Source organism: Juglans microcarpa x Juglans regia, chromosome 4D, assembly GCF_004785595.1.
Source record: "Juglans microcarpa x Juglans regia isolate MS1-56 chromosome 4D, Jm3101_v1.0, whole genome shotgun sequence".
Lineage (NCBI taxonomy): Eukaryota > Viridiplantae > Streptophyta > Magnoliopsida > Fagales > Juglandaceae > Juglans > Juglans microcarpa x Juglans regia.
In genome coordinates, this window is record NC_054600.1 from 33519454 (window position 1) to 33542662 (window position 23209).

Below are 23209 nucleotides of genomic sequence, written 5' to 3' on the forward strand. Positions count from 1 at the left end.
TGACTATACTTAATGTTAATCCATACTGTCACTTCTTCCGAATGCTCAACAACATTCTAAATCTTGAAAACCATACAATTCGTATAAGATCAAGTGTTGATTTAGATCATCGTGTTTATAATGCTCCCTCAGTATCACAAGTTGCAGCTATATGGATAGAAACTGATACATCTACTGAACAAAAAGGCAGAGATATTATTGTCTTCAACCAAACATATGGTAGTCATATTGTTCAATATTATTTTGGTTGTTATGATCTGTTACAATATCTACTACTGTTTCCTTTCGGTAACTCGGGTTGGCATCAAGGAATCAAGAAAATTGAAAGAGGAACAATATCATTAAACACCCAAACATTAGAATCCCATCATATTGAACATTCAAATAGCGCAGAAGAATTTCTTCGGAATGAACAAATAGTCATGAAAAAAATGAAGAAATTGCCTACAGTTTCTTGTCGGGAATACTATTGTTTTAGACTACAAATGAGAGATACATATAGATCAATTTTATTATTATCTGGTCGTTTGTTACAACAATTTGTTGTTGACATGTACATTAAAATAGAAACATCAAGATTAGATTATTTTCGTTCAAAACAACATGAAATTAGATCAGATGTATATCAAGGCATTGTATATAGTATTTCAATTGGAGAAACTAATGCTTCCAAAATTGGAAAACGCATTATCTTACCTCCATCTTTTATTGGAGGTCCAAGAGATATGCGTAAAAGATATGTGGAAGCAATGACTTTAGTTCAACATTTCGGCAAACCTGACATTTTCTTAACTATGACATGCAATCCAAACTGGAATGAAATTTTAGAACAACTAAATCTACATGAAGATGTTCAAAATCGTCTTAATTTAATCGCAAGAATCTTTAGAGCAAAATTAGAAGACTTAAAAATTGATCTGTTCAAACAACAAATTTTTGGCAAAATTGCAGTATATGTTTACACTATTGAACATAAAAAAAGAGGTTTACCACATGTTCATTTCTTAATTATACTTCAGAGAGATTGGAGAATTTATACCCCTGAAACTTTTGATGAAATTGTTTCAGCAGAAATACCTGATAGAACAAGTAATTTACATTTGTATAAGGCCGTGGTTAAACATATGATGCATGGTCCTTGTGGAATATTGAATCCAACCAATGTATGTATGAAAAAAAAATGGCATTTGTAAAAATCAATATCCTAAAGAATTTGCACCTACAACAACTGTTGGAACAGATTGTTTTCCATTGTATAGACGTCGTAACAACAGAATCACCGCTAAAATTAGGGGACAAAATTTAGACAATCGATGGGTCGTTCCGTACAATCCATACCTCCTTTCCAAATACAACTGTCATATTAACGTTGAGATCTGTTCTACAATTAAAGCTGTTAAATATTTATATAAATATATCTATAAAGGACATGATCGTATTGCTTTCAATGTTACGAATGAAGAAAATAACGAACAAATTAATGAAATTAAACAATTTCAAACTGGCAGATGGATTACTCCACCGGAAGCAATGTGGAGGATATATGGTTTCACACTTAATGAAATGTATCCATCAGTTTATAGTTTGCATTTACACCTTGAGAATCAACATTTAGTATCTTTTCGTGCACATCAAAATCTAAACACTGTCTTAAATTCATGTATGTCGAATAGATCAATATTAACACAATTTTTTTATAGGAATCAAATCGACAAAAATGCACGAAATTTGTTATATAGAGAATTTCCATAAAAATTTGTTTGGAATCCAGAATATAAAATATGGACTCCAAGAAAGAAGAAAACTGTTATAGGTCGAATTATTACAGCTAATCCATTTGAAAGCGAAATATATTATTTGCGAATACTATTAAATCATATAAGAGGACCAACATCGTTTGAAAAATTAAGAACAGATAATAACGTTGTCCTACCAACATATAGCGAAGCAGCTACATCACATGGTTTGTTAGATAAAGATAGCAGTCTAGAAGATTGTTTAGAAGAAGCCTGTCTATATCAAATACCAAATAGTTTAAGACGTCTTTTCTCAACAATTTTAGCATATTACAATCCTACAAATCCAAAACAACTCTGGGAACGATTTGAAAAAGAAATGTCTACAGATTTTCTTGCAACAAACATACCATTAGGAAATGTTAGAAGAATGGTTTTGCAAAATATTGCTTCCACACTTGAATCTATGGGAAAAAATATAAATATGTATCATTTTGCTCCTGTTGATACATTTTACAATGTCGAAGAATTTATCAATAGAGAAATTGATGACGAGCGAACTGTCACAATTCCAATAGAAGACTTACTCGCATCAAATTCCTTAAATTCCGAACAAAAGAACGCTTATGACTTGATACTACAAACCTTATCATCAAATGAGTCTACTGCATTTTTCATTGACGGTCCTGCTGATACTGGTAAAACTTTTTTGTACAAAGCACTTCTAGCTACAATCAGGTCAAAAAATATGATAGCACTTGCAACTGCATCATCGGGTGTTGCTACATCAATCTTACCTGGGGGACGAACAGCACACTCAAGATTTAAGATTCCATTAAATGCAGATAAAGATAGCACTTGTAATGTCATTAAACAATGAAGTCTTGCTAAATTGTTACGTCTTGCAAAGTTGATTATATGAGATGAAGCACCTATGTCTACAAAATATTCCATAGAAGCATTGGATAAAATGTTACGAGACATAAATGATATAGATCTCCCTTTTGGTGGCAAAGTTATTGTTTTTGGTGGAGACTTTAGGCAGGTATTACCTGTAATTCGTAAGAGTACAAAAGAACAACAAATTGATGCAAGCTTGGCTTCTTCTTACATATGGTCTATCTTGAAAAAAATCAAATTAACAAAAAATATGAGAGCTAGATTGGATTTTAATTTCTCACAATATCTAATCGAAGTTGGCAATGGCAATGCTCCAATAACAATCGATGAAAATATCAAAATTCCAGAACAAATGATTATCCGTTATAACAACGAAGTTGAATCTCTAAATTATTTGTTAGACGCTGTTTATGGAAATATGTCAAACTATTCAAACAATTTAACAGAGATGGCAAATCAGGCTGTACTAACTCCAAAAAATCGATCAGTCGACGAAATAAATGCTATTCTCATTGACAGATTCCCTGGCGATATAGTACGGTATTATAGTTTTGACGAGACAGTTGATGTATCTGAACAGGGAATTATGGAAGATTTTTTAAATACATTAACACCGAACGGATTGCCACCGCATGAATTGTTACTTAAGAAAAATTGTCCTATTATGTTACTTAGAAATATTAATCCTTCAGAAGGTTTATGCAATGAAACACGGTTGACATGTAATTTTAGCGTAATATGATTGACGCACAGATTTCATTTGGCCACTACAGTGGTAAAAGAGTTTTTATACCTAGAATTCCATTTTTACCAGAAACAAATGAAGCTAATGGCTTCCCATTTAAAAGAACACAATTTCCTATTAGATTGAGTTTTGCAATGACAATAAATAAATCACAAGGACAAACATTAAATTATGTTGGAATATATTTACCAGAGCCTGTTTTCTCACATGGCCAATTGTATGTTGCACTATCGAGAGCTAGAACTTCTGATTCAGTAAAATTGCTTATAAGACCAACATCAAGTACTGTTTGTGAAATAAATTATACAAAAAATATTGTATATAGAAATTTCTTGAAATTAACAAATTCATTGTGATATAATGTAAGTGTTTAGATACTTTTAACGTCATTATTATTTATAAACTTGTTCATTTGTTTTATTAATATTATAGATTCTATGTTATGTATTAACATTTCTTAATTTTTGCAGTTTTATTTGCAGTAAACATGTGTACCATCTATAAATCTATTAAAGATATCACTCAAAACACCAGAAACTGGAAAATAAAAATGATTGTTGCTGAGAAGTCACCAAAACGTGCAGCTCAAAATTCTCCTACAAGATATCAAAATTTGGTACTCATGGATGTTGAGGTATGAAAAAAGTCAATTTCATTACTTATCATTGTCTTATTTGTGATTAAGAATTAAACAAATAAATTTCATTTTTATATTTTTATAGGGAAATCGTGTGCAAGCAGTCATTTTTGGAAAAGACATTGACTTACGTGATGACACGCTCAATGTATACCAATCCTACTACATTGCTAATGCCTTCGTCAAACTATTAGATGCAAGACATAGAAGGGAAGCATATGAGCTTCAGTGGATAATTAATTCTCGAATCATTGTCGAAAATATTGAATACGACGAATCATCGCTTAAACCACCAAATTATAATATTGTTCCTTTAAATCAACTTGATATGTACAAGGATACAGATGCAGAAGTAGGTACGTATTATATAAATATATCAATATCTTTATATGTTTCTCTTATTACAAAATAATAATAATAAGAAGTTTATAAATTAGATATTCTGGCAATAGCAATTAACACAAATGCACCAAGAGAGGTTAACACAAGCCATGGAAAATCATTGGTGCAAGACATATATGTGGTCGATTCAAGGTATGAATATATATATTTTTATATTGATAAAATTTTTACTTTAATATCTTATAATACTCTTATTATTGTGAATCTAACATTGTTTTTATTTTTTGTAGTTTAAAGGTTCTATGTTTGGCAATGTGGAACAAATTTGTTCATGATGAATGCCCTGAAATTTGTAATGTTATTATGCAAAAGCCAATTATTCTTGGGACAAAAATCAGAGTCTCTTCGTATAATGATATTTTTTTCTTAATATTAACATTGTTATTAATTATTTATCTTACATTTATATATTTATTTATACATGTCTATAATGTAGGCTTATCGTTATCATCGCGACCTACAAGTGTTTTCACTATTCAACCCTTTCTTGCATATGCCGTTTCATTACGTACATGGTAAATTATATGCTTAAATTGATTTATTATATTTGTTATTTAAATACAATATAAATTTTATATTAACCTTTATCAATATATTAATCTCTGTCAATATATTATCCTATATGTTTAATATATATTTCTTCTTATTTAAATGTTTTACTTTATCTATCAATTCAAATGTTCAGGGCAACAGAAAACAATTCGTTACTTGAAGAAATAATTGCCAAAAATTTGAATAGGACAGGCGCGTCAACTTCAGGCGGTTCTACCAATCCATTAATAAAAATATCAGAAATTGCCGAAGCCTTAAAGTCTATACCAACAATGACGGTATACTTTTATTGCTTAAAATCATATCTTATTTGTTATAAACAATTATCTTTTTCACTTCTTTAGATTTCTTATGTTTTTTTTGAAATTTGGAGATTGGAGGTTGGTCGGGATGAAATGGAGATGCATGATGCAAACTTTTGATTTGTGTGTTGTGAATTTCAAACAGTACATGTTTCTGAATTGTGTATTGTAGATTTGAAAAAAATATGGAGATTAGAGGTTGGTTGGGATGAAATGGAGATGAATGATGGCAATTTCTCAATTGTGTCTTATGGATTTCAAAAAATGTGGATATTAGAGATTGGTTGGGATAAAATGGAGATGGATGATGGAAATTTCTCAATTGTGTCTTATGGATTTGAAACAGTGCATGTTTCTATATTAGATATTGTGGATTTGAAAAAAATATGGAGATTGGAGGTTGGTCGGGATAAAATAGAGATGGAGAATAAGAATATCTGAATTGTGTGTTGTGAATTTCAAACAGTGCATGTTTTTAAATTAACTATTATAGATTTAGAATATAAAGATTAGAAATTGTTCAGAATGAAATAGAGATAAGGGATAAAAACTTCTTAAATATATCTTGTGAATTTGAAAAAATGCATGTGGTCAAATTTAAAATATTAATTGTTTTTTATGATTTAATTAATATTATTTGTGTGTTGTGAATTTCAAACAGTTCATGTTTCTAAATTGTGTATTGTGAATTTGAAAAAATATGGAGATTGGAGGTTGGTTGGGATGAAATGAAGATAGAGGATGAAAATTTCTCAATTGTGTCTTATAGATTTGAAAAAATATGGAGATTGGAGGTTGGTTGGGATGAAATAGAGATGGAAAATAGAAATTTCTCAATTGTGTCTTATGGATTTGAAACAATGCATATTTCTATATTAGATATTGTGAATTTGAAAAAAATATGGAGATTGGAGGTTGGTCTGGATAAAATGGAGATGGAAGATAAGAATTTCTAAATTATATGTTGTGAATTTCAAACAGCGCATCTTTTTAAATATAATAATACTAAACTTTTATTGATATATTTAATACATACATGATTGAAGTCAGATTTATGATGTGTGATTTATATTTGTAATTTTTGTATTGTCAATTTAAAACAGTTCATATGTTTGAACTTAGAATATTGATTATTTATTAGTTTCTATTAACATGATAATATTACATTTTTTTTGATATATTTATTTGCCAATTTTAATGCAGCGATCAACATTTCTGGTTAAAGGAAAATTTACAATATCTGATCTGCATCAACTATTTTTTTACTTATCATGTGCAAACTGTAGTAAAACCACTGGATACGAGAAAGATAAAGAGTTTTTATGCTATAATTGTAAAGAACTAACAATTGCACAACCAAGGTAAATACTCATCATGATATTTTCATGTTAACAAATTTTACATTATAATTACAAAATACTATTTGGTAATACCAAGAGATAATAACTTATTTATTATTCCTAGATCTCGTGTCTATTTAGAGGCATTTGATGACAGTAGCTCGATCGCAGTAGTAGCCTTTGAACCTACAGTAGAACGAATTCTTGATTGTACAACAACATATATTGTACAACATGCAGAGCAGGTAAGATTTATACTTTTAGACACATTTAATAAATTTAACAAATTATTTTTTTATATGTTTTTGTCATTACAGGAGGATCGTTCGTACATAGAGAACATTACAAATAAGATTCAAGATAAACAGTGGATGATTGTTTTAGGTGCATCTATGAATAAATTTGGGAAACTGCGCCAAAACAAACTTAACGTATTATCTGTCAATGACATACTTGAGACAGCAGAATAACTATTTCAGAGAGTTTCTTCTACATTTTCAATTATTATGATGTATAGCTATAAAAATTTCATATGTAATTATGAGATAACTTTTACTTTTTATCTGTAATTATAATGATAATGCTTTGGTTCCAATAGTTACTTTTTTTTCTATAACAGAACATTGTGTAATTATAAATATGTTCGTATAAATTTTTATGTTATAATCATGAATACTCTAAAAATTATATATATGATTATTTTTATAATGAATAAGAATTATAAAATATAAATAAAACAATTACATTTTATAATTATATGTATTAACTTATTTTTTATTATTACATATTTTTAGATTTTATAAATATTATTTTTTCAAATATTTTTTATATTGTCACAACTTGGCACACGTGCAATGCACGTGTTTGCCCTTTACTAGTATATATATACACGCACATGCATAGAGAATTGAATTTACGTAAATTGATGAGAACGACACCCGGGTATGACGTCACATGCATGCACGTATCTCACGTGTCGGGCTGAGAAAATGAAGATTTTTAAATTATAAAAATGAGTCATAAAGCAATGTCAGCTTCACATTAACTTTTTTTTTTTTTACTAAAATTTATAAATTAAAATTTATAAATAATAGTAAATCATAGTGAGATCAATCCAAAGGAACTCTAACTTAATAATGGAATGATTGATTATAATTATAATAATCAATAGTGATGAATGTGTCACATACCACTTAGTATAATCAAAATAAAGTGAGAGTGTAGTGTATAATATTATTCTTATAATAATGGGTAATTCCATATATAATCGTGAAGTGCGTAAACGTCACGTAATCGCTTTGAAAAAGAGTGAGGTTTACTATTAAAAAATTAATTTTTCATGTAGATCTCATATTTTATTTATTTTTTTAAAATAATTATGCAGTAATTATACAATTCTCGATTATAAATATATTTTCTCTATAATAATATGGGTACGATGAAAAAAAGCAGGAGAGGAGATGTTTCCTTATCTTTCGGGTTTCTGGGCCATCGAAAACTCAAATGGGGTGTACGGGGAAAGGCCCAGCCCATCATTCTATTTGGGTCTTTAAACAACGGTTTAGTGACTTGGGATGGGCCAGATGTTTTGTTTGGGTAAGCCGAACATAAAATACATCTGACCCATTCCCAAGGCAAAGCAAGGTGAGGATGAGTTGTACGAACTTGAAGAATTGCTCCCCGCTCCGCCTCCCCGCATGGGTAATACTGTCAACAATTGCCCAACCAATTCTTCACCTTCTTCCGTTCTCTATCCCTTAGTTCTTCCCTCTCTCCTCTCGCTCCTCAATCCAATCACTTATACCGAGATCAGGGCTTTTCGGTTCTCAACTCGAAGTTGTTTGACCCTGGCGCCACATACCAACCGCCCGCCCACTCTCTACACTTTCACTTCATCTCGGGCCCTCGGCTCTGCAACCCAAAGGTAATCCAATACGTCCATGCCTTAATATTCCGCTTCTCTTCTCGGCTTGAAGCTATCTTCTTTCTTCACTGATTTTTCTTTTTATATTTAAATCTGAAAATTTTATCGACCATTTTAATTTTTTTCATTAAGCTTTCAAAGAAGACAGGGTCTCGATTTCAGCTATTTCGTTCATGATGCGAGGATAAAATGTTGTAGGAATGTTTGTGAGGTGATCGGTAGTTCCTTTACATTGGATGCTTTTAAAACTTCGTATATGAATTAGAATATTTGTGCGTAGAAATGCATACCTGTAACATAGGGTGCTGGAGTCTTATATAAAGAACACACGAGAAAAGCTCTTGAGCGCTTTAGTTATAGTTTAGTACGTGCTATTCACTTGATACTGTTAATTTTGTCCTCCATACACATTGAACTCTGTTTATTAGAAGACTTTTTATCTGTTTAAAAAATGCAAATAAAGAATTTACATTAATATAAATATCTGTTTAAAAAATGCAAATAAAGAATTTACATTAATATAAAATAAGATAATGAAAAGAGGTATTGTAAAACAATGCTGAATTGAAAAATCAAATAATGAATTTCAGTAATTTCATGGTTTCCTATAAAATTAAAAAATATTGGATGGTTGAGTACTTTAACCTTGAAGTTGACGATTGTGTAAAAATAGTTGCAGTTATGAACAAGTCTCTTTGTGAAAGTTCTATAGGAAAATAAATTCCCAAGTTCCATTCCTATAGTTGTGACAGTCCCTTTTTCATTTCTTTTTTAATATTTTGAGTTTTGGAGCATATATTAACTCATTTCGTATTGTGATGTCTCAATTCTAAGATTTCAATATATTTGGTATCTTATGAAAGCCTAGGACTATATGGTTCATGTGAAGAAGGCATAGAAACTGCTTTTGATGTACAACAGATTATTAATTACCATATAACAGGAATATGAGTTACTTGTGGATTTATTTGAGGCATTTACCCTCAAAATGATTTATATGACTCTTTAATTTGCCTTCATGAAGTTTGCCTATTTATTCCTATTGTTCAGTGTGTGTGTGTATAAACCATTTAATCACAGTACCTATTCCAAGTGTTACTTACCAAAGGGTTTCCCACTTTTGTCCATTTTTTACGCAATTATCTAGAGTGACCTAGAGAAAGGAGTTTGGGTTTTGCAAAACTTTAAAAAGGAAAAGTGGGAATAGGAAATGGGCCGAAAAATGGAATGGGCAGGGCTGGCAAATCACATGGGAGGGATTCCGAGAAAGCTGGTGTTCATGGCAGTAGGTGCATTTTCTAAGATTGTAGCCACTCGTCTCAACTCCACCTCAGTCCACAATGCCAACACCCTCATTCATCTTGTCCAATCCCGACCATCTGGAGTGCCATTGCTCACTGTTAGCAATCACATGTCCACGTAATGCCTCTACACTCTCCTTGATTACTTGAGCATATTATATAGAAAATTAGTTAATATGATATGATTATATAACAGGTTGGATGATCCAGTTATGTGGGGATTCAAAGGTTTTCCCATATTCAATGCAAAATTGGCCCGATGGGTGCTTGCAGCTGAGGACATTTGCTTTAAGAATACGGTGCTGTCCTATTTCTTCCGACTTGGTAGGTGTTCTTGAATTGTTACATTCCTGGATTCTCCTATTTCGTTGTTATATGGCATAAATAGTTCCTTGGGTAAAATTTTCGAGGAGTGTTTGCAAGTTGCACTGTAATTATTGTTGATTGGATCTTTAAAACTTTGTTTCTGAATTAGAATATTGTGCAGGGAAATGCATACCTATAACAAGGGGTGGTGGAATTTATCAAGAACACATGAACGAAGCTCTTGAGCGCTTAAGTGATGGAGCATGGGTATTTACCTTATATTATACACTTTTTTATGAGTAATATTATACACTTTTTAACTCCGTATACACAGGAATAATTTTCAAGCTGTGTATAAAAAAATAGGAATATTTTTATATGGCAATATATCCAGATCCTTTCTTTCAGTGTCATACTACATAGGTTATGGTTAATGGATAGTCTAATTCAGATCACTGATCACTGGCTGAAGTGAATCTGATGCTAATGCAATGTCTCCATAAGAATAGGCCAAATTTGGTTGCTTGGATTTGCATGGGTTAATAAAGATTGTGCAGGTTCCTATCAGCAGAGTTGTTGTTAGTTTTTGAGCTGATGGTATGGCAACTTACTAAATTGGTTTCATATTAATAAAATTTATCTCTTAGGTATCAAAAAAAAAAAAAAAAAACTTACTGAACTGGTTTGGTTCTATTTGCTGAGCTGAAATTATCTCAGATACCGAAATTCTTTGTGTGTTCTTTTAAAATTTTATTGATTGAGCAATGATTCGGGACAATCTTTTTTTTTACTCGTATAGAATGTGAGATTCCTTTTTTTGTCATAATTTCCAGTTGCATACATTTCCAGAGGGAAAGGTGTCTCAAGAAGAAGCACCAATAAGAAGATTAAAATGGGGAACTGCTAGTCTCATTGTTCGCTCCCCCGTAACCCCAATAGTTTTGCCAATTTTCCATAATGGCTTTGAAAAGGTATTTTCCTAGCATTTTGCCACTTTATCTTGACATTGCACCTTACATTTCCATGTATATTTCTGGTTTACTGTCAGTAGATTTGGTTGGATCAGTTAGCTGGACTTGTTAGACGGTGAAACAATCTCTTTGCTCTTTACTTGATAGAATATATGAGTACAGAGTATATGTCTATAAGATATTTAAAATAAAATAATATAAATAGATTTAATTTTCCATGCTTGCTAAAGGTGGAGGGAGAGAGAGAGAGAGAGAGAGAGAGAGAGAGAAAGAGAGAGAAGAAAGTTCCTTGTTTCATTTGTCTTTTGAGTTTTAGTTTGTGGGCTGTTTAAGTAATCGGATCACTTGACTTTTGGCTAAGCGTTGTTAAATATTTTCTGATATGTTTATCACGTTGAGGGGAAACAGGGATTTGACAATTGATCTTTCTTGCAACCACTTAATTTATTTATGTATGTGCTTACTCAAGAAGGTCAATTTCCTTATTGTTGTATCGTATCAAGTTTTTTTTTCCCCCTAAATCTTTGAAAACTAATCTCTCTCTCTCTCTCTCTCTCTCACACACACACACACACACACACACACACACACACACCAGTACTGCTACAAACTATGAACTATCTACGACTTTGTACTATTCTTCTTGATTTGCAAATTTTCCAAACCAAAACAGTTTATCTTTCACGGTATAATGGCAGTTGCTGCAGCATTATACCGTGTGACTGCCTCTGCCTCTAATTAGTCAGGTGTTAGAACTCAAGACAATATCAGTCCTTTTGATCAGTAACTCAAGGCAATATCAGTCATCACTTTGTATTCTCCTGCCATTACTTTCTCCCTTGCTGTGATTATTTCTGCTTCCTCTTGTGCCATCACTCTGGGAAGGGTGTGATTTCTGTAGTCATTATCATTGTAGTTATCTCATGCTTTGTAACGAGACATGGTGGATGCTTTATCATGTGTATCTGCATATGCTCGTTTACTTGTTCAAGTGTGGCTCTTCAAAATCCTGGTTAATGTTAAAACTATGTACGATCTCTTGTTCTCAGATTATGCAATCTAATCCAGTTTGGCAGACAAATGTACTCATTTACCCAAAATGAAAAAAAGTGAATCTATTGTGTTCAATTTGTGCGAACATAATTTCATTTGATTTGCTAATGTTTCATTTGTTTATTTTGGCATATTTCACATTCATGCCTACTCAAATATACAGGTCATGCCTGAGAAATATTTTTGTGGTAGAAGGCCTCCTTTTCCACTATGTAATAAGAATGTTAACATAATTGTTGGTGAGCCATTGGAATTTGACCTCCCCAGAATGAGGCAGACGGCTATATCGACATCTCGTAATTTGTCACTTCCTACTATAGGGTGGCCGAGCATTTCTCCTAAAGAAATGGATGAGGCAGCGCAGAGATGTCTCTATGCTACAATTTCTGAACAAATCCGAACTGCCATGGAGAGCTTAAGGATCTTCTCTAAAAGTTTTCAAGCCAAAGGTGCGAAATCTATACATTTTTAAGAAGTAAAAAATCCGGCCTGTGCATTTCTATAATGAAGTAGGACAGGTAGTTGGAAAATCGCATTTTGACCATTTCGAAATGTTCATGATGGTCAACATTCTTTTGTTTCGTTTGAGGCCTCAATTCATTTTTAAATTAATTTTTAGTCATATGATTAATTTATTTTAGAATTCCTTGTTTAAGAATACAGAGTACTTGGGCTTTCTTATTTTGCATTACGGAAATGCATTTGAGCTAAAAAAATTATGTTTGATTCGTGAGACTCGAATTTTGATGTTAGGCAATGACTCATTATATGTAAAAAGACAACTTTGTGTTCACAACAAGGAATACATTTGTTCTTCTAATTTGAAGAATATGAAACTGGCTTCGCTTTCTTTCTTTTTGAATGGATGGAATTTTGTTTAATTCTTGTGTAAGATTTGGTGTGGAAGTCATCCAAAACCAAAGAAATGCACTATGACATTTAGCAACAGCTCACTGAACATATCTAGCTTTTATAATCTAACGTATTACATTAAGACAAATCAGTTTGTGAAAGCTCTTTGTGGCTAAAATATTTTTCTATCTGATTTATGAAAACATTTATTTGAAAGTCTGTTCATTAATACACTCAACACACCGATAAAGCTAGATAGTCGATCATACGATAAGATCCATGATTTATAGATAGTTTTTTTTTTTCCCTTTTAAAATTGGATTCATCTATAACAAAACAAGCATAACTTATCAAAAAATAACAAAACAAGCATAAAGAAATAACCAAATGTCCTAGAGTGAGCGCACTGATTGTTGCGGGGTGGTTACCCGCTTCGATGAATTGCCTTGCTGGAAGAGTGCAAGGCTGGTCTATTTTTTTTGTCACCAGATTTTTTTATAGTTGTGAGTAATTATTAAATTACTAAATAGTTTCAAAATATTTATTATTAGTATTTTTATTCCGCCTGTTAACAGTGTTTTCCTCCATGATTTTATTCTCTATCATCAACTGTCTATTTATTATTATAATTATATATTTTGCTAAAGTAAGAAAATATATTTTATTTATAATTTAAATAGATCTACTGATCTACATATTTATTAAATTAATTAATGTCTTTAATATATTGCCTATTCTATTTATTTATATTTCGTAATTTCTTATATTATTAAAAAAATTTAAAATAACTATTTACAATTAAAAAAACACATTTATTAAAGGATAATAGTCTCTTTCATATTGATATAAATGCAGATGTATTTAAGAAAGATGATTTTATGCTAATTATATAAAAAAATATTTACATTTTTCAGTGTATTTCATTTTAGTTGCTATTAAAACAAATTTTGAAAACTTTACTTGAAAGGCATATTTAATTTTTATAAAATTTTTTACAAAATAATAATTTAAAGATATAAAATTGGACATTACATCTTATTACAAAAAATCTTACAAAATTTAACTTCCAAAATTATAATGAATTTTAATAAAATGTTAACAAAACTGTGTAGATCTATTTTCATTTGTTGGTGTAAACGTGCAGAGCACGTTGTCCTTCCTATAATAAAATGAGAATATTGCTACGAGCGTATACCGAGGCGCTTGCGTCAGCTTCAGGCTTTGATCTTTCTTCCCCGTTTTACCGACCACGAACCGTCGTTCCTTTCTTTTCTTTCTCCGATATAAAGTTGTTTCCTCCTCCACGTTCCAACCTCCCTCATTCATTTCCTTCAGCTCTCTTGATCTTTCTCTGGAATCTGAGACTGAATCCTAGAACATGCGTAGGCTAACCTGCAATTCCTGCAACCAACAGTTTAAGGACGAGGAGGAGCAAAAGCTCCATTACAAGTCCGAATGGCACCGCTATAATCTCAAGCGCAAGGTTTCCCTACTTTTTCTTACCTATATAACTTTTCTGTGCATATTTATTATGGTTATCAGGGTTAGGGTTTTTCTCTATTACATTTGGTCGCTGAAGTCTCTTCTTTTCTTCATATTTTATTTTGCTTCTTGATAAGGGGTAGGAAAAATAAGGAATTAAATTAATTTTTAACTATATCGATAAAAGGAATTAGTTTCTTGCAGTTTCTTGAGACTATTGCTAATCATATGTTTTAAGTGAGACAAGGGATTTGATCTTTGGTGACAAAAGCATCATATCAGATAAGAATCTGCTGTTAATTATGCTTTGTATCTATAACTGATCATAAAATAATAATGCTTCGTCTGTATAAATAATTCTTCAATTCTGTTCATATGGTAAAGATATTGAACTCTACCTCGCTTTATGTTACGCGAATCAGCAAGTTATGCAGTCGCGATGAAGTTGGACTGGTAATGTGTCTTTATTGGTGCGGTTAGATGGTTTTCTCTTCAACGAGAAGTTAGCTTGGACGCAGTGGCTTGGTTTTTTTTTGTTTTGACTGGAAATATCTTTATGGATAAGCTTGATTGAACTCGTTCTAAAAAAAAATGTTCTTCGTTCTTTTGAAAACAGTTGCGGTTTTTTCCATTTTTTTGTGTATTTGATATAATATACACCTTTTTTACATCAACATTTCTGGAAGCAGTTACAGCACCAAATAGTTTTTGAGTTGAAGGTACTAGTGTTAATTTATTTTCTTTCAAGTTTGGCTCACTTGTGACCCTTGCTTAGTGTTGTTTCATGCTCACCCTGATCATTGCACCAATTTCATAGCCCCACTTACAGTGTAAATAATTAGTTTCGGAAATACAATATTTGCTCATAAAATACAACTGTAGCTGCAGGTGGACTATTGAATGTTTTAAACTAATGCCAGAGATCAAGTTTAGTCAGTAGATCATAATTTCTGGTCTAAGAACTTTTGTTTTTTGTTTTTTTTTGTTTTTAATATTCTTTGATTGCTCTGTGGGACCTGATTAATGAGCTGAAATTGGTATTGACAATATTTTCCATGTTTATTCTCTTAAAAAGGTAGCTGGGGTTCCTGGAGTGACTGAAGTATTGTTTCTAGCTAGAGAATCCGCACTTGCTCAAGAGAAACGCCAGTCCAGGGAAACTCCAATGCTCTACAGTTGTGGTCTTTGTGGGAAAGGGTATAGAAGTTCAAAGGCTCATGCTCAGCATCTTAAATCTCAAACTCACGTCATGCGGGCTTCTCAAGGAACAAACCGTCAAGAGGAGGAGAAGGCGATAATCAAGCCACTTCCCCATCGTGTTGTGAGTAAGCCACCCCAACGAAGGGAGGTAAACAATGAAGAAAGTGAAGAAAGCGACGATGAGTGGGAGGAGGTAGATCCTGAAGAAGACTTGGTTGGTGAAGCAACAAAGTCCATAACTGAATTGAATGTACATGATATTGCCTCTAACAATGATATAGATGGTGTTTACGATGATGATGATGAGCATGAGGAGTTGGATCCATCTTCTTGCTTTATGTGTGACCTCAAACATGATACCATAGAGAGCTGCATGGTTCACATGCACAAGCAGCATGGGTTCTTCATTCCTGATATTGAGTATCTAAAGGATCCAAAAGGGTTTCTTACTTATCTTGGCCTTAAGGTACTGAAACATTTGCTATGTTGTTTCTTAGTGAAATTCGTATTTTGTAAGTTTGCAGTTAGAATTTGATTTCTTCACATCCGTTCTGCCTTATTTTTCTCTTCCCAGGTCAAGAGAGATTTCATGTGTCTGTACTGCAATGACCGCTGTTACCCTTTTAGCAGTTTGGAAGCAGTTAGAAAGCATATGGTGGCAAAAAGTCATTGCAAAGTACATTATGGTGATGGGGATGAGGAGGACGAGGCTGAGTTAGATGACTTCTATGATTATAGTAGCAGGTTTTTGTCATTTCTGATGACTTGGGTTCTACAATATTATTGTCAACTTTTTGTTTCTTTGGTTAGCATCAACATTGTTCCAGTTCTATATTTTGATAAACCTGAGCTTATATTTCCGGTTGCAGTTATGTTGACGAGGATGGCAAGCAGCTGGTTGTGTCAGGTGATATGGACAACACTGTAGAACTTGGGACTGGTGGAGCTGAACTCATTATAACAAGAAGATCTGATGAGGGTACGTCAACCAAAACATTTGGTTCCCGGGAATATTTACGCTACTATCGCCAGAAGCCACGTCCTTTGCCTATGAACAATGCTGCAATAATTGCAGCACTTGCCTCAAGGTTTGCATTGATCCAATTGTGTCAGCCTCAGTCTGGGGAAACACGCTGCCTTTTCTTCGGCAAAAAAACCAAAAATAAATGAAATCATATGGTGATCATGTAGTTGGATCTTGATTTCAGGTATAGGAGCATGGGGTTGGCTACAGTGCAGTCAAGAGAACAGATGATGAGGATGAAAGTGATGAAGCAGATGAATAGATCGGGAGTGGAGGCCATGCCTTCAAAGATTGGGATGAAAAGCAATGTTATCCGGAACTTGCCCAAGAACGTCCTATACTAGTTCTAGACTACACACATCTTTTTGTTGATGATAAATTGGTTATCTAGTAAGTAGCATATGCGGAATTCATCTGGGATTTGCTAGGACATGATTTGGATTGATTTTGTATATCATAATATCCTTACCATATTCAAAGAAAGAGCTTCCCAGTGGGTGGGGGTGTTTTCTTGCTTATATATATATTTTTTGTATCTTTTCTCTTGGATGATAAGTAATTTACTTATTTATTTATTTATGATTGATACTGCTTTCCTGAGAAAAATCTTTATATCTTTCAGTAATTTTGATTGGTCAATCTCAGTATTCCATCTGATCTTGCGATCCAAAAAAAGAAAGAAGAAAAGATTAGTAGCTGATCTTTTTTCTTCATCTTCTTGCATTGTTTTTAATCGTGGACAAACAAGCACAATCACTGAATTAATTCCCAGCGCGCATTGAAAATTAATCAACCAAAATCTCCATGCATGCATGCATGTATGTATGTATATACAGGCCTAAACGATTGCATACACCTAATGTTTGTAGGCTTGGTTGAATCGAGTATGAAAAGTATGAAATTAGTTTTCCACTAACCATCACAGTACTTGGCCAAATCAGAGCGCAAAAGTTTTTTTCTTTTTTTAGTAAATTGCATTGTCGATATTTAAAAAAAAAAAAAAAAAAAAGATTTAGAGTTGTGACGTGAGAGCTACATGGGTACTATATAATATATTACGTGCTTATGTATGTGATACATCCGATAAAATAATAGGATACGTAACCTTTTATATGTATATATATGTATGTATGTATGGGCAAGATAACGTTGTGTTTGTGAATACAACTGTTTTTAGACATTTCCAGACTATTTCATAACTATTTATAAATATTTTATTACTATTCACAAATAATTTATTATTATTCACAAACTATTCATTATTATTTTATTACTATTTACAGATGATATGAGATACTCTTAAAGATCCAAACAAGCCTTAGAAGACAAATTATTTGAAATGATATCGAAGATTTCTCAATCTTAAGAAACATATCACGTTCTGCTGACTTTAGGCAGCTTTTTTTACTAAATTTTTTTATTGGCTGATTTGGACATTGAAAATTGATGCTGAAGAATATGAGCAAAGCCAGCATTTATGATCGTTGAATACACAAATATTAAACACACGACCAGTCTTTATCAGGCGCATATATATAAAATCTAATTGTACGATTGATGACGGAATTCCCATGAAATTTTCACCCACAACAAAAATAATTTGACCCACTGGAATGGAGGGCAATTTGAACCTGGAAACGTCCTTACACACTAATCACACAGTTCACACTGGTTAGAGTTATGGGATAGGATTGCTTGAACCTGCTTGCTTGAATTATGCCCACAAAAATTGCTGGCATGGCTACTATCCTCAGTCAAAGTAACACACATATATTTCGAGTATTGAACTCTGTGAAAGCATTAAGAATGTATTATATATGTTTTACTCATCCTAAGTTGGTCAAAGCTAGAGACTTTTTTTTTAAAAAAAAAAAATTCTATCTTTTGGGATGGGGAGGTAAAGTTTAAGAAAATGGTAGATATTAGCTATTCCAGAAGCTGGTGCGCAGAACAGTAATAAAATAAAATGGTAGTTTGTCAGCCAACTTTCCATTGTGTAAATACTTTCTGCATCCTTCAGAATTCTATAAGGGTGACAAAAAAAAAAAAAAACAATTAAAGCCAAAGAGAAATGATGAATGTTACAATGGTCATAACATAACCAGATGGGATTGTCAGGTTCATTCTTGTCTAATCAGCATATCTTATCACAAATGTAGTAAGATAAGATCTAGATGTAGCTTTTACATGTTTTAACAATGAGATGATCTGTAGCAAGCATGCAATCTTTTCTACTTTGCAGTGGATCTCTCTGTTCTCCACTTCACTTCACTTCTATACAAGCACGGTCAAAGAAAAGCAACGAGTTATGTGACTAAAAAAGACAATGTCAAAACAATGAATACGGCAATTATTCTTAATTTTTTGAAATGTGGGAAATGATGATGCCTGGAGATGTAATTACATTTTACGACCCAAGATATGATCATCAAAGATTTGTTATGGTAGACTAAAGCCAGTATATAAGAGGATCCATGGCCAATTCATACCTAATTGTCATAGAAGCGGGAACGGCGTCTTCGGGAACTGTGAATACAACAGCAATACTTGTAAATTTTTCATAAACTAATGAAACCAGGAAACGCTATGTTACAGACTAATCTGCATGCTATTTATCATGGCAAACATACCCCTACCTCACTATTCAAGGTTACTACTACAAAAAGAAAACCTTTTTCAGAATTTTAGTCCTGTGCATTGAAAAACAGGGTAAATATGACAAGTTAATCAACCCCCCCCCCCCCCCCCCCCCAAAAAAAAAAAAAAAAGAAGAAGAAGAAGAAAACAATTACCCAATGACCTGTATGCATTTTCTTTTCTTTTTTCGTTCATAATACTTCTCAAGACATAATGCATCAAGTTACTATTTAATGATCAATAATACTTCAGACTGTAATATATGGCATTGATAATCTTATTCCTAGTTTAGGTCAAAATTAATCTTACACTACCCACTGCGTCAGGGAGCCAATCTTACCACCTCCAAAGCCAAAACGCAAACCCAAAGCCATCTTAAAAGAAGGTCGAATGCTGCTTGCCTAATAATCATAGGATTAAAAAATCTTCCAGATGATTATATTAGCTTTATGAGCAATGAAGGATTTTATTGGCTTTTAGATGATTATATTTTTTTAAAGCAACTTAATTGACTTCACCACATTTGCTAAGTCAACTTTGATCAACATCTTACGATAATGGTTCACAAGATGTGATGTCCATTTTAAACTTGTGCCATGAAGAAATTTATGTACACAATCAAAAGCAGGAAGGAATCTGATCGACGGAGAGAGATAGGATCAATCAGTAAATAAAGCTTGAAATTCAATAGACATCAAACAGAAAAAAAAAAAAAAAAATGATTGGAAGACAATTGAGATGCAGAAGCAGCATACTAACCTGCGATGATTGGAGTTACCCGTTGGGACATTTGTACTCACAAACTCATCGTCAGTCTCATCTATCCTATAATCAGGAAATTCTATAGATGCCACAGAACCCTCATCAGAAACAGAATTTTCATAACTCGTTCGGCGATTTCCTCTTCTTGTATCACTAACTCTTGACCTTCTTCGGTTTCTAGAATTCCTGAAGTTATCAAACACCTGATACAAAATACAAGAGGTCCACCAGTTCCCCTCATCCCCAGGGAAGTCCTCAAACTCGTCTCCAGTATCATCGTCCCCATATTCAATTACATAATCTCCCAAAACCACCCCACGAGGGACTTCTGAATGAATAGTGCTCAAAACATCTATGATCTCAGAGGACTGTTGAAAATTCTCCCAATCAAGCTGCCGCGCAGGATCAATCTTTGATGGACGAGCATGAGGGTGCTCCAGTTGAGCATGCTTTTGCAGTTCTAAGTAAGTTCCCCTAAATGTACATTGTTGCTCCTCACAACAACGTTTCTTCTCATCCAGATATAGACGGGCCTTGTCAACAACAAACCACCCAGTAACCTCTCCTCTACACAAGGGACAACATGGTTTACAGTTGCCTTCAGATGCCACGGGATCCCTGTTTTCTGTGGGAGTTATATCAGATGTTAATGGGGTTGACATGCCATAAGCACTTTTGAAACGGTCCAAGCAATTCGAGTGCAAGTGGTCTGTGTCACACACAAAAGGACGGCATCCTTTCTCATAAGATGAGCATTGGAGGAGTACACCATTATGCGGAAAATCCAAGCATATAGGGCAAATCACATCTTCCCAATTGGTATTTAACTGAATATCATCCATGTTGGATACATTGAGATTGAACCCAACTTTACATGAAGGTCTTAAGGCCATGAAGACTATTAACTCGAAAATGTACAAGCAGATGGCATGCAGCTCACTTTCTTTAAACGATAATTGACGATTAAACAATATACTTGATGAATTACCAAGGAAAGCCTAGCCAATCTTTTATGTCACACCAAATAGAGCAAGCCCTTGATGTAGAACAACATGCTTTCCGACAAAGCTGCATGGTCAAACATAAGTAATTAGAAGCTGGGTGAAAAAAATTTAAGTGGAGGTAGAACTTTTTATAAAATGTTCGTCAAATTCTTAAGATCCAGAAACTCCTTTTAACGAAAACCTCTGTTCATAAACCATCATTGGTATACTCCTTTCAGTACGAGTCTCAAAATAAATGACCATGTAAGCCATACATTGTCGACTTTAAGGGTGTGTTTGGATGTTGAAGTGAGTTGAGTTGAGTTGAGTTGTGATGATAAAATATTGTTAGAATATTATTTTTTAATATTATTATTATTTTGAAATTTGAAAAAGTTGAATTGTTTATTATATTTTGTGTTGGGATTGAAAAAGTTGTAATGATGAGTTGAGATGAGTTGAAGTGAGTTTGGTAACCAAACGCACCCTTAAATGGGCACAGGCCTTTGCAACACTTTTCCCAAGAGAACCAGCAAGTTTCGTATCTGGCATCTATGTTCCATATGCTTGCCAAGGCAAGTATGTTCGATATAGAATATGATATCGGTTTAAGAGAGAGAGCGAATGAGAAATAAAGCGATCATAATGTCATTTGAAATCAAGCAACTCAATTTCAGTCGTAAGTCTTATCAATAGAGATAAAATTTCGATATTCCGTGCAGAACATAAAAGCCTGAGCTTACAACTTATAGCCACTAGGAATAAAAACCGGCCTAAAATTATGGTAAAAAAATGATGATCCATTGATCACCTAGGTTTCAACTCGGCGAGAAAAGGTCTACAACCCAAAATCTTTGAATTTATAAAGACCCCGTAGGCCCGTACTTACTGATAGACTAGAAGATAGATATTAGGAATAAGAAAGCAAACTAAAATTGAGAGATTATAACATTAACAAAAATCGACCAATCCACAATCATGGGCATTCAACGAAACGACTCGGGGAAGTAACCATAACGAGTAAAATCAAAACGTTAAATCTAAATTCATGGGTGTTCCGTCCAATCAAAGGAGACCTAGTTAAAATCAATCAAAACCCAGGACCCATTTTCCTTCACTCAGAAAGGACACATACATAAACTGATATACAAGCAACTGCTGAATAACGTTGAAATTGAACAAGACTTACCTGATGTAGGGTTATTTTGGAATCGAACCCAGATATAAGGCCGACAGAAGAAGGAGACGGAAAAGGTTCGGTCTTCGGTTTGTGTGGCCGATCGGATGGTTCAGTTTCAGACTTTGAGGAGTGGTAGCAGGTAGGGTCCCTTCCGTCTCTCTCCCTTTTCTTGCCTTTTCCAAAAGAATAAAATGGTAAAGTAGGCCCTTTTAATGTTCATTGACGTAAGTGCCCTTTTACATTGACCAAAACAGAATTTTAATTAATTAAAAACCAACACAGTGTGAAATGTTAAAGTTGTCCTCTCAATTCATTTCGCATATTTTTGTACCTTAACGGCCGGTGATTTCGTTTTGCTGTTTTGTTTTTTTCAATGGTCTTTTTTTTTTTCTTTTTTAAATAATCATTAATTTTTATGGTCCTAATTTTATATTCAGCCTTCGCTTTCAAGATTTTGATATAGTTTTTGAAATCAAACAATATTCCTTTTATTTAATTGATTTGGACAGAGATTTTACTAAATACAGAGTTTTACTCCGAATTGCATTCTAATATCTCACGATACTTTCCTTTTATTTCAAACTCAGGTTTGATATTAATTAGCATAAAATAAATAAAATAAAGTTTTTAGGTATGCATTACACTATAAATTAGTTATCTTATACGAGTAAAATTTAATTTAAATGATTTATTATATTGGTAAGTGTTTTGTGCACGCAATCCTGTACATCAATTGTACATGTGCTGATAGTAAGGTCAATATTGACGTGGCATGACTATCTGCTAATAATTGAACGTGTGCCACGTCAGCCCGCCGTGCGCAATAACAGAGTGAGTTTATATGACACAATATTTTTCAAAGCAGTTATTATATATTAAAAAAAGTATCGTAATTAATCATATTAATAGATTGTATAAAA

At 32.9% G+C, this 23209-nt stretch overlaps 3 protein-coding genes across 8 annotated transcripts; 2 read left to right on the top strand and 1 right to left on the bottom strand.

Annotated features, from left to right (window-relative positions):
• Window positions 1-8238: 8238 nt before the first annotated feature.
• LOC121261251 (N-acylphosphatidylethanolamine synthase) lies at window positions 8239-15713 on the top strand. The gene is made up of 7 exons (XM_041163515.1): window positions 8239-8538; window positions 9686-9957; window positions 10036-10163; window positions 10327-10412; window positions 10979-11116; window positions 12333-12618; window positions 15579-15713. The coding sequence occupies exons 2-7, from the start codon at window positions 9749-9751 to the stop codon at window positions 15602-15604; spliced, it is 873 nt and encodes a 290-aa protein (XP_041019449.1). The 5' UTR covers window positions 8239-8538; window positions 9686-9748; the 3' UTR covers window positions 15605-15713.
• On the top strand, window positions 14178-17245 carry LOC121261250 (cytoplasmic 60S subunit biogenesis factor REI1 homolog 1-like). The gene is made up of 5 exons (XM_041163514.1): window positions 14178-14504; window positions 15579-16169; window positions 16278-16447; window positions 16573-16791; window positions 16912-17245. Exons 1-5 carry the CDS (start codon window positions 14400-14402, stop codon window positions 17069-17071), a joined length of 1245 nt encoding a protein of 414 aa, XP_041019448.1. The 5' UTR covers window positions 14178-14399; the 3' UTR covers window positions 17072-17245.
• Window positions 17246-18719: 1474 nt separating this feature from the next.
• Window positions 18720-22457, bottom strand: LOC121261252. Of its 6 annotated transcripts, none has more exons than XR_005939861.1 (5): window positions 22299-22457; window positions 20124-21194; window positions 19364-19440; window positions 19217-19253; window positions 18720-18998 (listed from the first exon to the last, which is right to left on the bottom strand). XR_005939861.1 is itself a non-coding variant. In XM_041163517.1 (4 exons), the coding sequence occupies exons 2-3, from the start codon at window positions 21017-21019 to the stop codon at window positions 19217-19219; spliced, it is 933 nt and encodes a 310-aa protein (XP_041019451.1). In that variant the 5' UTR covers window positions 21020-21194; window positions 22299-22457; the 3' UTR covers window positions 18720-18998. The 6 variants fall into 6 exon arrangements, 2 of the variants coding, with proteins under 2 accessions (XP_041019451.1, XP_041019450.1); XR_005939860.1 differs by having other exon boundaries at window positions 18720-19001; XR_005939859.1 differs by having other exon boundaries at window positions 19217-19440.
• Window positions 22458-23209: the final 752 nt, after the last annotated feature.

Excerpts from the sequence above, each read along its gene's own strand:
- LOC121261252 (XM_041163517.1), bottom strand. The coding sequence starts at position 21,019 with ATGGCCTTAAGACCTTCATGTAAAGTTGGGTTCAATCTCAATGTATCC. Across the intron at positions 19,254-20,123 it reads GGTAACTCCAATCATCGCAG|TTCCCGAAGACGCCGTTCCC; the intron begins GTTAGTATGCTG and ends TTGTATTCACAG.
- LOC121261251 (XM_041163515.1), top strand. The coding sequence starts at position 9,749 with ATGGGCCGAAAAATGGAATGGGCAGGGCTGGCAAATCACATGGGAGGG. Across the intron at positions 10,164-10,326 it reads GTCCTATTTCTTCCGACTTG|GGAAATGCATACCTATAACA; the intron begins GTAGGTGTTCTT and ends AATATTGTGCAG. Across the intron at positions 10,413-10,978 it reads GCTTAAGTGATGGAGCATGG|TTGCATACATTTCCAGAGGG; the intron begins GTATTTACCTTA and ends CATAATTTCCAG.
- LOC121261250 (XM_041163514.1), top strand. The coding sequence starts at position 14,400 with ATGCGTAGGCTAACCTGCAATTCCTGCAACCAACAGTTTAAGGACGAG. Across the intron at positions 16,170-16,277 it reads TTACTTATCTTGGCCTTAAG|GTCAAGAGAGATTTCATGTG; the intron begins GTACTGAAACAT and ends TTCTCTTCCCAG. Across the intron at positions 16,792-16,911 it reads ATTGCAGCACTTGCCTCAAG|GTATAGGAGCATGGGGTTGG; the intron begins GTTTGCATTGAT and ends TCTTGATTTCAG.